General features: G+C 38.1%; 1 protein-coding gene across 1 annotated transcript in view; it reads left to right on the plus strand.

Annotated features, from left to right (window-relative positions):
• Positions 1 to 12,887, plus strand: part of clcn2a (chloride channel, voltage-sensitive 2a) — a 47,218-nt gene that overhangs the window by 29,420 nt on the left and 4,911 nt on the right. The window contains exons 7-19 of the mRNA XM_079613976.1: positions 2,079 to 2,157; positions 2,292 to 2,417; positions 2,510 to 2,594; positions 2,893 to 2,994; positions 3,377 to 3,461; positions 3,640 to 3,798; positions 4,170 to 4,239; positions 4,929 to 5,039; positions 5,364 to 5,574; positions 5,671 to 5,804; positions 10,430 to 10,608; positions 12,284 to 12,392; positions 12,514 to 12,560. Coding sequence (XP_079470102.1) covers positions 2,079 to 2,157; positions 2,292 to 2,417; positions 2,510 to 2,594; positions 2,893 to 2,994; positions 3,377 to 3,461; positions 3,640 to 3,798; positions 4,170 to 4,239; positions 4,929 to 5,039; positions 5,364 to 5,574; positions 5,671 to 5,804; positions 10,430 to 10,608; positions 12,284 to 12,392; positions 12,514 to 12,560 — 1,497 coding nt within the window. The remainder of the gene's footprint in view (positions 1 to 2,078; positions 2,158 to 2,291; positions 2,418 to 2,509; positions 2,595 to 2,892; positions 2,995 to 3,376; positions 3,462 to 3,639; positions 3,799 to 4,169; positions 4,240 to 4,928; positions 5,040 to 5,363; positions 5,575 to 5,670; positions 5,805 to 10,429; positions 10,609 to 12,283; positions 12,393 to 12,513; positions 12,561 to 12,887) is intronic.

Here is a 12,887-nt window from a genome sequence, read left to right on the forward strand (position 1 = left end):
TTTGTCTGACACTTCATACCTGTGGGTGTCACTTTTGATAGTGGGATATGAAGGATGAGCTCCAATTAGGGCCTGGGTAAAAGAAAAAACTCTAGTACCAATTTAAAGGGGATAATATAGATAGATAGATAGATAGATAGATAGATAGATAGATAGATAGATAGATAGATAGATAGATAGATAGATAGATAGATAGATAGATAGATAGATAGATAGATAGATAGTGTCACGGCCAGCTCATTTTTGACCATCACATAAAGAGAATCACACGCACAAACAAACTGTTTGGATTATAAGGTTGTTTATTTAAACGATTTATTTCAAAAGTAACATAAAGTCTAGGGTTTTAAACAATAAAATGGAAAAATAGTAATTCATTTGTGTGACAAATATCGGTGAGTATTAAACAAAAGGAAAAGAAGCAAGTTGGAGCAAATGACTTCTCTGGAAAACCTCAGTACTTCTTTCTCCAGAGGAAGTACTTTTGAGAAGGACACCACAAACGTATATACCCTGCATCCCAATGTCCATACTTTCCATCCTAAAACGTATGTGAGATTAGAATAAATGTGTCCCAAAGCATATGTTGAAAAGAGTATGTCAAAAGTCCCCGGATGTTCCATTTCCGGTAGATTTTTGAAGTGTGGATCCGTGCTCGCTCTAAAGGCTAATATTGAGGGGCAACTACAAACACGAGTAAAAAAGTGTTAAAAAATACTACAAAATATGACGGATATACGCAACCGACGGTGAGAGGTTTAAATTAAGGATTGAGTGACTAGTTTAACCTGATAAAAAAATATTTATTTAATGTTATCCGTGTTTTTTTTCATCTGCAATAACAATGTGGATTTTTATAAAGATCCGTTTGGCCATTCACTTTTAAATGCTTCATTATGCATTAAAATGAGGAGCGTTCTTCGCATGATAAACCCGGATCAACGTGCTACTGCATTTCTCTCCGATACGGTAGGAAATTAAATGAAATGTGGAGGATTTTAACTGTGACAAGATGAATGACAGGCCAGTTTACTGTGACAGGATGCGACAGAGAGCAACTGCTAAAGACGCAAGACGTGAGAGTATGTCCTAAAGCTTGTCTACTCTTCTGCTACACACTCAAAAGTATCTACTTTTTCTTCACAAAAAGATTACATACTTTTAGAGCATAGTATAAATAGGTGAATTCAATTGAGAAACACCAATACTTTCCACCACCCACAAATCAATCAATCAATTAATGATCTCGCCAATCACATTTAGTGATCTCGCCAATCACATTTCAACACCATACTGCCCCCTGGAGTGTGGCAGTGTGGAAGATAGATAGATAGATAGATAGATAGATAGATAGATAGATAGATAGATAGATAGATAGATAGATAGATAGATAGATAGATAGATAGATAGATAGATAGATAGATAGATAGATAGATAGATAGATAGATAGATAGATAGATCGATCGATCGATCGATCGATCAAACATATAGTCAACACACTATTCCCATTACAATAAATGTGAAAAAAATATTAATAAATTTTTTTTATAGATACAGACTTGAAACAAGTAAACAACACTGTGAGTACTTAAAGTATTGATAGCCTTTGAACGAGTTCAGATATTCACATGTATATGTGTTATTTTGATTTACTGCTGAAGGAAGAGCCCTTTGAGGGAAACAAGGTAAGATGCAGGTATTATTATGTTTGGGTGTGTCCATGTGATCAGATTGATTAAAAGTGTTAAAAAATAAATGAAAAAGCCCGTTTTATTTTCTTCTCCCATTTTGTGAATTTTTATTTCTCAAGTTTACCATTTTTCCATTGCAATCTAGAGTCCACTGGACTTCATCCTCCCTGGCCGTAGCAAAACCGTTCCCAAAGATAGCGTGTAGTGAATGAAAGAGCAGTGTCTGTCCATTTTTTAATTGTGTTCATAGCAATACCTTGTTCAGCATGTCATTGCCATGTATCCGTCAGTGTAATTACCCTGTTTCTTGGCTGCCTGCAAAATGCCACCGCGTCAGTCGTTTGAAACAGGATTTGCATGTATTCGGTTTTCTCGTTAATCTGACAGAATGAGCTGAGAAACACAGAGATGCTGTCAGCCGCCTGTGCCGTGGGGGTGGGCTGTTGCTTTGCGGCCCCTATTGGAGGTAAGACCAGACACATTGTGATCATAGCTGGCCACTAGAGATAACGCCATATCACATTCACGACAGTAACGTTTCCCTGTATACCTCCAGCTTTGGGCAAAGTTGTTTGTTGACGATCTGCTGTGTTGTGGCAGGAGTGCTGTTTAGTATTGAGGTCACATCTACGTTCTTTGCCGTGAGGAACTACTGGAGAGGATTCTTCGCTGCAACCTTCAGTGCCTTTATCTTCAGGGTGCTGGCAGTGTGGAATAACGATGAGGGTGAGGGAGGAACCCGTTGTGATAGCCAACACTGTCAGATGATTCATTCGCCATACATTTCTAACTGTCAATCTCTCTCCGCCATATTGCAGAGACGATCACAGCTCTCTTTAAAACACGCTTTCGTCTGGACTTTCCCTTTGACCTACAAGAGCTTCCAGCTTTTGCTGTGCTCGGGTTTGTGTCTCACCTTTATACCAAAAACTAATTTTATTTAGATCATCTGAATTATTGAAGTCAGATTTTATGCAAACTTAACATCCTTGTCAAGGAACATTTGTGTTAAAAATGTCTAAGCACATTAGCACTGTTTATATGCAATAGCTTATGCTTTCAAACACTGTGTTCGGTTCACATGTCTAATCTTTAAATCCAAGTAGTTTGTGAATCTTAGTTCTTAGCTGTAAAATAGAAATGTGCAATGGACATAGTTTTGCTTAATGTTTCAGTTGTTCTTTGTTCATGTTTTTCTCAGAATTGCCAGTGGCTTTGGAGGGGCGTTGTTCGTGTACCTGAACAGGATCATAGTGGAGTCTATGAGAAAACAGAAAACCATCAACAAGTTTTTGCTAAAAAAGTTCGTTTTTTAGTGCTTTATTTACAATATTAACTTCAAAATGAAAATTATGTCATCATTTACTCACCTTCAAGCTGTTTCAAACCTGTATTCATTTCTTTCTTCTACTAAACACAAATGAAGATATTTTGAAGAATGTCGGTAACAAAACAGTTGATGGACCCCATTGACTTCCATAGTATTTTGTTACATCAACTGTCTGGATACCATGTATTTTATTTAGGAACTAGCTAATAATTATTTAATTTGAATGATAATTCTTGATTTAATTCTGTTTTCAGTGCTGGATTAATAATGAAAAATTTTCAAATGAATAATATTACATTGTAAAATGTTAATTTATTCAAATCATTTTTATTCTCTCATGTTTGTCTTCCCATAGAAGACTAGTGTATCCGGCAGTGGTCACTCTTCTTATCTCCACACTCACCTTTCCTCCAGGGTTTGGACAGTTCATGGCAGGCCAGGTCTGATGTTTCCGATGTATTGTGTGTCTCATCAAAATGGTTTCCTTCTCTATGCCTTTCTTTTTTCTATACAACCAAACTTTTTCAGTCTTTCACGTGTGCTTCATGCTGATAGATTAATTTGTTCCGGATCAGTAATCATGCATTCAGTAACAAACTGCATTGCCTCCTCATTTAGCTTACTCAACATGAGTCACTAGTGGCACTGTTTGACAACCTGACCTGGTACAAGCAAGGTGTTGCGGAGGAGTTTGCGTACCCAAGTCACGTACCTCAGGCCTGGAAGCACCCACAAGTCAGTGTGTTCATCACACTCCTCCTCTTCATTGTCATGAAGGTGGGTCTCAGCATGTTTTTGTAAATTATAAAGACCATGAATGTTAATAGCAATGGGCAATATGTGAATGTATCATGTTATTATACAGATGTTTTTTGATTGGCTTCATTCTCGTTGCAAAAATAAATGAAATATCTGGTCATATTGAAATGGCAGTTACTCAATATTAACTTCTTGTTATTGAACTGTCTTATAAATGCTATCATGCTGTTGTGCTGAAAATCAGCACAGTTTCAATTCGGCTGCAGGTAAATCACAGCCGTTCTGATTTTCAGTACAGCATCACAACTGCGTGTGTGATGGTGCTTAATTATTAAAGGGTGTCTTTGTTCATGTGTGTGACCTTGTGGCTCTTGAATGTTTCTCTTCAGTTCTGGATGTCAGCTGTGGCCACAACAATGCCTGTGCCTTGTGGGGCTTTCATGCCGGTTTTCCTCATTGGTATGTGATTTATAGTGTGTTGTTTTTAAAAGTCAACACTGTGGGAAATGCTTTTTTTTTTTTTTTTTTTTGGTTTTCATTTCAAGCCATTATTGTGGTCTACCAGTCAAAAGTTTGATATAATTAAGATTTTTTTAAATGGTTTGGAAATAAGACTATGTCATGCTCACCAAGCTTGTATTTATTTAATTGAAAATACAATGAAACATTTTTTTTTTTTTTACTTTTAATTTTAATATATTTTTAAATGCTATTTATTTCTGTGATGTCAAAGCTGAATTTTCAGCATTATTACATCGTTCAGAAATCATTCTAATATCATTCATTCTAACATAAGAGACTTATTTCAAAAATCGTAATTATTCCAAACTTTTGTCCGGCAGTGTATGAGCGAGCATGTTTGAACATTATTTTGCTCTTGTGTGTTCATACCAGCCATCATATTTTAGTTTGTCCTTAATGGTTGTTTTCCTTTTCCCGCAATCATGTTCTCCATTTCCATCCCTCATCACTGTCTGAGTCACTAAAGCCTGTGTGTGTAAACTCGTGAAATCACTGCAGCTTTATTCTGGAATCAATGTGTGTGGCCTCATGTAAGTATACGTCAACCTGGTGTTACAAATTTGACGTTTTTTTGTCAGCCCCAAAACGTCATCACAACTAAAATGTGAATTCTGTGTGTCACACAGGGGCTGCATTCGGTCGACTGGTCGGCGAGAGTATGGCCGCTTTCTTCCCCGATGGGATACACGCCGACAACACTGTATATCCCATAGTTCCCGGCGGATACGCAGTTGTTGGTGAGAGTAACCATTGTGCATGTCTTCTCGCGGATGTCCATTTGTTTTCTTTCAAAAGCCATCAGTTTCAACCCGTCGTGGCTATATCTTATTCACACACGTAATTGAACCTGCAGGGTGTTGTATGCAAGAGTCATACATTTTTCATTAACCCACACAAACCAACAGCCAAATTAGATCTTGCCTTTGGAAATGGCTTCAGCGGTAGCGCTGCATTGTGCAGTGGAGCAGAAAGCTTGTCAGGAGCACAATAGGAAATCAGATGGCTTGAGGCGGGTGACTGCTACTGTAATTTGATGCGGGACGAAATGGTGATTCCCACAGGGGCGGCGGCTCTTTCTGGCGCAGTCACTCACACCGTATCCACCGCCGTCATTGTGTTCGAGCTGACCGGTCAAATCTCGCACATCCTGCCCGTGATGATCGCTGTGATATTGGCCAATGCCGTGGCTCAGAGTCTACAGCCTTCCCTCTATGATTCCATCATCCGGATCCAGAAACTTCCCTACCTGCCTGAGCTGGGCTGGGGACAGGAGTGAGGGCTATTACGTTCCTTCCCCAAATTATCACTTTCATATTATTCCCCTGGCTTTTTGAATGCTCACTCCCATCTTGTTTTTGTTGCCTGTAGAAAATATAATATCCGCGTGGAGGACATAATGGTGAGAGACGTGCGGTATATCACGCTCTCCTCCTCTTACCGGGACCTGCAGGAAGCTCTCGTAACTGGCCAGCTTAAAACCTTGGCCCTGGTGGAGTCCAAAGGTGAGACATGCATAAAATACCTAAATATTTTGCATTAAAAAAGCCTGTTTGTCCACCTTCTGCACATCCTTCTTACCACTATCACAATCTCACATTGGACATTTTTAGACAGACTTTTAGGCAGTCTTTATCCCAAAGTGCCTTCCCACCCCCCATTTTTCTCTATATGGAAGAGCAATTCTGCTGAAATGTCTCTGCAATATCAGTCTTTGATTGCTCAATCATTTTTGCCAAGAAATGAGGTATTCATCAAAATGGGTTTTCAATGGCTGATGCCAATATCCTGAGAGCAAGGTATTTATATAACTATATGGGCCGGTTTCCTGGACAGGGTCTAAATTAAGCTATGAGTAGGCCTTAATCTAGTATAGTTAATCATGGCTTAAAAAATGACTTTCTCAAACACAGATTAAGTACTGATTACTAACACCTGGACTATAAAGTTTTGAAAAAAAAAAAAAAAAAAATCAATTTAAAACCAACTGTGCTAATCTGAATTAGCATGACCAAGGTTGCCTAGAAAACATGGAACGAACCGAGAAAGCTTAAATTTGTATGGAACTGAGAAGCAAATCCAAGGAAAACAATGACTGCAATCAAAAAAAAATTACTGAACAAGAGAAAACTCTTTTAAAGCAAATAGCAAAGTAAAATTTAACACATCTCTTGTGGAATCTACGAAGCCCCTAAAGGGTCATGGTAAATGGGGGGGGAAAGAGATGGGAGAATTTTTTTTTTTTTGTCAATGCTTTTGCATTCTCACGCAAATGCTTTGCGTTCCCCCGATAAACTTTTGAAACTTTTCGAGCAGGACTCGAACCAGGGTCTCCAGCATGGAAGACAGACTTGCTAACAAGGATCTAGTCTCCAGCGTCTGTCACTAGTTCAACACTAGAGGCCAGGGAAGTGAAGTTTACACACACAGTTCTTACTAGCTTGCCTCTGTTACATACATACATATATACATAAATAAATACATGCAGTATCTCACAAAAGTGAGCAAACATTTCAGCAAACATTTTAGTATATCTTCTCAAGGGACAATACTATAGAAATGAAGCTTGGATATATTTTAGAGTAGTCAATGTGCTGCTTGTATAGCAGTTTATATTTACTGTCCTCTGAAAATAACTCAATATACAGCCATTATTGTCAAAATAGCTGGTAACAAAAGTGAGTACACCCTAAGTGAACATGTCAAAACTGTGTCCAAAGTGTCAATATTTTGTGTGAGCACCATTGTTATGCCTTAATCCTCCTGGCCATGGAGTTCACCAGAGCTGCACTGGTTGTTGCCTGGACCCTCTTCCACTCCTCCATAATTACATCACAGAGCTGCTGGCTGTACATGATGCATGATGACACATGATGCTTCTCCACCTTCCGCTTGAGGACGCCCCACAGGTGCTCAATAGGGTTCAGGTCTGGAGACATACTTGGCCACTCCATCACCTTCAGCTTCCTCAGCAAGGCAGTTGTCACCTTGGCGTGTGTTTGGGGTCGTTATCTTGATGTTCTGCCCAGTTTCTGAAGGGATGGCATCATGTTCTGCTTCAGAATGTCACAGTACATGAAGTGCAGCTCCCCAGTACCAGAAGCACTCATGCAGCCCCAGACCATTATGCTACCACCACCATGCTCGACTGTAGGCAAGACGCAATGTTCTTGAAACTCCTCACCAGGACGCAGCCACACATGCTGGACACCATCTGAGCCAAACAAGTTTATCTTAGTCTCATCAGACCACAGGACATGGTTCCAGTAATTCATGCTCTTGGACAGGTTGCTTTCAGCAAAATGTTTGCGGGCTTTCATGTGAGCCAGCTTCAGAAGAGGCTTCCTTCTGGGACGACGGCCATGCAAACCGACTTGTTGCAGTGTGCGGCGTATGGTCTGAGCACTGACAAGCTGATCTTCCGCTTCTGCAACCTCTAAAGCAATGCTGGCAGCACTCATGCGTCTGTTTTTTGAAGCCAGCTTCTGCACCTGACACACAGCACGAGGACTCAACCTCTTTGCTTGACCAGCGCGAGGCCTGTTCTGAGTGGAACACCTCTAGATAACCTCTGTATGACCCTGGCATGTACTGTAACTCAGATTCAGGGTGTTACCAATCTTCTTATAGCCTAGGCCATCTTTGTGGAGAGCAGCAATTCTTATTCTCAATCCTTATAGAGTTATTTGAGAGAGAGTTGTACTCGAAGCACACATTTTAACTGCTCTAATACAAGATACACAAATTTGCATGGTCCTGCCAAGCAGACAAAAAACATGAACATGATGAATAGGACAAGTTGCTTTACACGGTTAAACGGCGTACAGCTATTATCACTTAGTGTACTCACTTTTGTTACCAGCAATTTTGACAATAATGGCTATATATTGAGTTATTTTCAGAGGACAGTAAATATATACTGCTATACAAGCAGCACATTGACTACTCTAAAATATATCTAATATATTCTATAGTATTGTTCCTTGAGAAGATATACTCAAATGTTTGCTGAAATGTGAGGGGTGTACTATAAAGTACTATGTACGCACACAAACACAAGTGTGTATATATTGATCTTAACTAATGCATGTGCCTTTTTTGAAATCACAACAGTAATCTAAATTTAATTTAATCCTCAATTTATAATTATAATAATATAATAATAATATTTTTAATTTATATAGCGCCTTTATCAAGCTCAAAGATGCTTCACAATAAAAGTTAGGAACAAACAGTCAGTTCATACATAATAAATAGACAGTAGGCATTTGCTAAATCCAAGACATGAGCGATTGCAGTTGCATATCAGATTCCAATCAAATACAAACAGAGCCGGAGTAGCTCTAGTGTTCCTCCAGGAAATCAGCTTATTAAACTCTGGACTAGACCAAGTCTAGGACTATTTAAAACCATGACAGAGAAAGCAGATTTCTGTTAATCTGGTTTAAAAGGTGTTAGATTTTGCTGTATTTGGCCGACCAGTGGTATGGGTGGCTCGCCAATGTATTAGATTTCTCCAATACATAAAATAAGTAAGCTTGACCAGAGTTCTTGTGGGGAGAAGAATGTATTGAAGGTTTGTAGTGTAGCAGTCCTAAAGCAGCGATGTTATCATGTCGCCCTTCAACAATCTTAACCCAAAGTTCTGTTTGTGAGACAGCACTTTATACATGAAGACATAGCCTATGGGCTACAAACAATAGAAACCTGTTAGGACATCCCACAGGAGATCGATCTAACTAGCTAATCCACTCTGAGCAATGCGGATTCTTTTTATTCATTCACACCAATCAGTTTCTGTGGGCCATACATCTGAATGGGCCATACATCTGTATGGGCCATTTGGCACACACCTTTGCAGACACAGACAGAGTGGATTACATCTGATACACAGTCACAATGTAAATAAATCTGATGACTGAAAATACAAAATCTTTCAAAGGTCACTTTAGTCCAGGACTAGGCTTAGTCTTTGTCCGGGAAACTGCCCCTTCTATATCAAAGAATCCTGAAAAAATAAATCACTGTTTCAACAAAAAAAAAATAAGCTACACTGCCTGTTTTAAACACTGGAGTATGATTTGAGATTACCCAAAGAGCAACTTGACCCACAATAGAAGAGCATCTGATCATCTGGGCAAAGAGTCACATGATCAGAAATAGTGTAGAATCTGAAATATTTCTAATTCATTTAAGCTTTTATTTGTTTCACGTTTTTCAATATCGTAAAAAATTATGTATATTTTAAGGTTTATGTTATATATATATATATGTTATATATATATATATATATATATATATATATATATATATATATATATATATATTAGGGCTGTCAAAAGATTAATCATGATTAATCACATCCAAAATAAAAGTTTGTGTTTACATAATATATGTGTGTATACTGTGTAGAATTATCATGTATAAATACACACACATTCATATATATATATTTAAGGAATAATTGCATTTATATACTGTATATACATTTATATAATTTATATTATATATAAATATTTTATATATAAATATAACCAAGTTTTCTTAAATATATACATGATTGTGTGTGTTTTTATATATATAAATAATTATACACAGTACACACACATACTGTATATTATGTAAACACAAACTTTTATTTTGGATGCGATTAATCGCGATTAATCTTTTGACAGCCCTAATATATATATATACCAACATATTAATATATTGGTCTACAACTAGAAGTGTACAGTTGTAGATGCCTGGGAAGAAAATGGGCCTCTGGATGAATGAAGAAACTGTTTATTAGGTGTTTTGTATGATGCTTAAAAACTGCTACAAAGAAAAATACAAGTAAATAAGTGTGTAAAAATTAGGCTGTAAATACTTTTTGATGTTTGATTTCAGTAGTTTCCTTTCCAGCCATTTTCTTGAAGTTCCCAAATGAAAGCTCACAGTTGGAAATGTTGTCCCACAATTCCACCTCATTCCCTGTGTGACAGACACATTCCTCACCTTCTCCATCTCCTTTCCCGCCCTTTGCTATCCCCCATTCCTCCAGCTATCCCGCTGTGTCTCTCTCACGTCTCTCTTTCTCTCTCTTTCCCTCTCTGCTGTCTCCCTTGCCCGTGTCCCCACCTGGCTCCAGAGTCCATGATCCTGCTGGGTTCTATAGAGCGCTCCCAGCTACAGTCGCTGCTCTCGCTGCAGCTCAGCCGAACTCGCAGGCTGGACTTCTTGAGAGAACGTGCTCAGGACAACGGCACCCATGTGCCCACCTTCCCCCAAGACTCTCCCCCCAAGACTGGGCATGGCGTACGTTTCCTGGTATGAACCTCAGAGAGAAAATGCTGAATCGGGAATCTGAAGCAGCAACTAATATTAGATTAGATGACATTTTCCCCAAATCATTTTACATGATCATTTTAGAGATTTAGACATAGACATATATTTAAACATAGACTTGTGAAAAACAACACCAGGTTATAGGATTAGTTCAAACATTATTGTTGTTATTTACTCGCCCACATGATGTTCTGAGCCTGAATGCTATTTTTCTGTGCAGCTTAATAATTTTCTTAGTAATAATAATAAGAAACTTAGCAATGATTTTTAGATTGCACCAGGTTTAATGTTATTGATGGCAAAAAAACATTAAGGGTGCAATGCTATTAAAGGAACACTCCACTTTTTTTGGAAATAAAAAAGCAGAACAGTTCCTTGATTATTACGCAGGAATGAGAGTATAGTTCCTAGCCATATTGGCCTAGAAAATCGCAACTTTTCAGTTTCCGTCGGTCTTAGTACATGATGTAACTATAGAAGAGTCCAGTTTTAAATAGGAAAAATATCGAAACTTTTTGGTCATTTTTTGAGAGAGATGCTAAAGGTCTAATCAGATTCAATGATCTATGCTAAGCTATGCTAAAAGTGCTACCGCCAGACCCAGAGATCAGCTGAATGGATTCGAAAACGGTAAAACTCAACTGTTTAACTCTAGGGGAGTTGGAAAACTAGCCTATTTCCAAAAAAAAGTGGAGTGTTCCTTTAACATTATGCCCAATAACAATAAGCTAATAATATTTTTTATATTATGGCCACTAAATTCTTATCAAGATCTGTGCTACTTATTCTATCTATACTATATTCATCTAAATAAAATAAAAAGTAAAACACTAAAATTATTTTTTGAACTATTAAATTAATCATTTTAAATGCGTGACAAAAAAAGTTTCATTATTTAAAATTTTCTTGTGATTGTTATGTGTAATTATTTTTTTAATTTTTTACATACTAACTTTAAGTGAGCATACAGCAAATGTGGTTTAAATTTTAAAATAAGGGAAATGATTACAATTAATAATGCAATTTTCCACCTATATCGATAAATCCAAAAATCGAACCGATATGGTACAGATTGATCCTGTGCTTCTAAAAGTGGTTCTCACATGGTACTTGAATACTGTTATTGAGAATGTGGGATGAAGAAGATGATTTGTGGAGAATAAGATTAGTTATTGATGCTCAGTCTGTTTAATATGGCTTTAGAAGACTCCAAATGCACTGTATGCGTCTCATGGTCTCCATTAATGGCTCTTTTGTTATTGTATTTTTAGTGTTTAGTGGTCACAATGAGCTATACTGGCAACTATAAAGATTTCAAGTGAAAACAGCATAGGCTTGGAACGACACAGCGAGCGTAATAAATCATTTTCAATTCCGAGTGAAGTATTTCTTTAATTATGTTCAATGTTAGTATCCCATTGTTTTTGGAGTCTGCGATTCCCAGCTTGCCTGTATTTCTCAAGAAGAACAAAGGATTGTCAGATCATCATAAGGTGTTTTTTTCCTTTTCTTCATGCTTTCTGTTTTACCCCCAAATAATTCCTTCCCGACAAGCTGTCATCTCTGTGCTCGGTAATACATCTGGGAGTACGCGGAGTCTGTTTTAGTAATCAACCTTACTGATAAATCTATCTAATAGACAGTTTTCCCCCCCCAGATCTCCACTGAAGAGTCCTCATACAGCCCCACGCTGACTAACTCCCAGATCCCCCTCAAGTCTGCTCTGAAGACGGTGTCTGCAATCAGCAACACAGAGTCACTGAACAGTGTGTATATAACACTTACTCACACATTTCAACTCCTACACATGTATGTCGTGTTGCGAACTGTCTGCGACCCCCCGGTACGCACCCATCTTGTGCTAATCTAATCACTCCTCTTCTGCAGGCTCTCCAAATCTCTCCTCTGGGGAACCTGTGAAGGAGCTAGTAGAGGTATGATGGCTCTCTAGGGGGATTGTGGGTGATACGCAGCACTTATGTAGCTGTAGATTTTACAGGTGCCCGGAGGCTGAATATGGGACGAGCGACGTAAGAGAAACCAATTGCCAAACCGGCATCACAATTAGCCTAAGCGTCTGTTTTGACTTTATTTTTAATGTTTCAATGTTTGTCTTAGGCTTTGTTCAGACAGGCTGTATTCTGTTTTGTTGTTTGTTTGAACAATTGTTGATTCAAAGCCCAAATATGTTAATTCAAATCAGATTTTTTTTTTTTTATCTTGAATTTACTGTTAAACACCCCTTTCTGCCTTTCTCTTTG

This window comes from Phoxinus phoxinus (assembly GCF_949152265.1).
Source record: "Phoxinus phoxinus genome assembly, chromosome: 5".
NCBI classification, from domain to species: domain Eukaryota; kingdom Metazoa; phylum Chordata; class Actinopteri; order Cypriniformes; family Leuciscidae; genus Phoxinus; species Phoxinus phoxinus.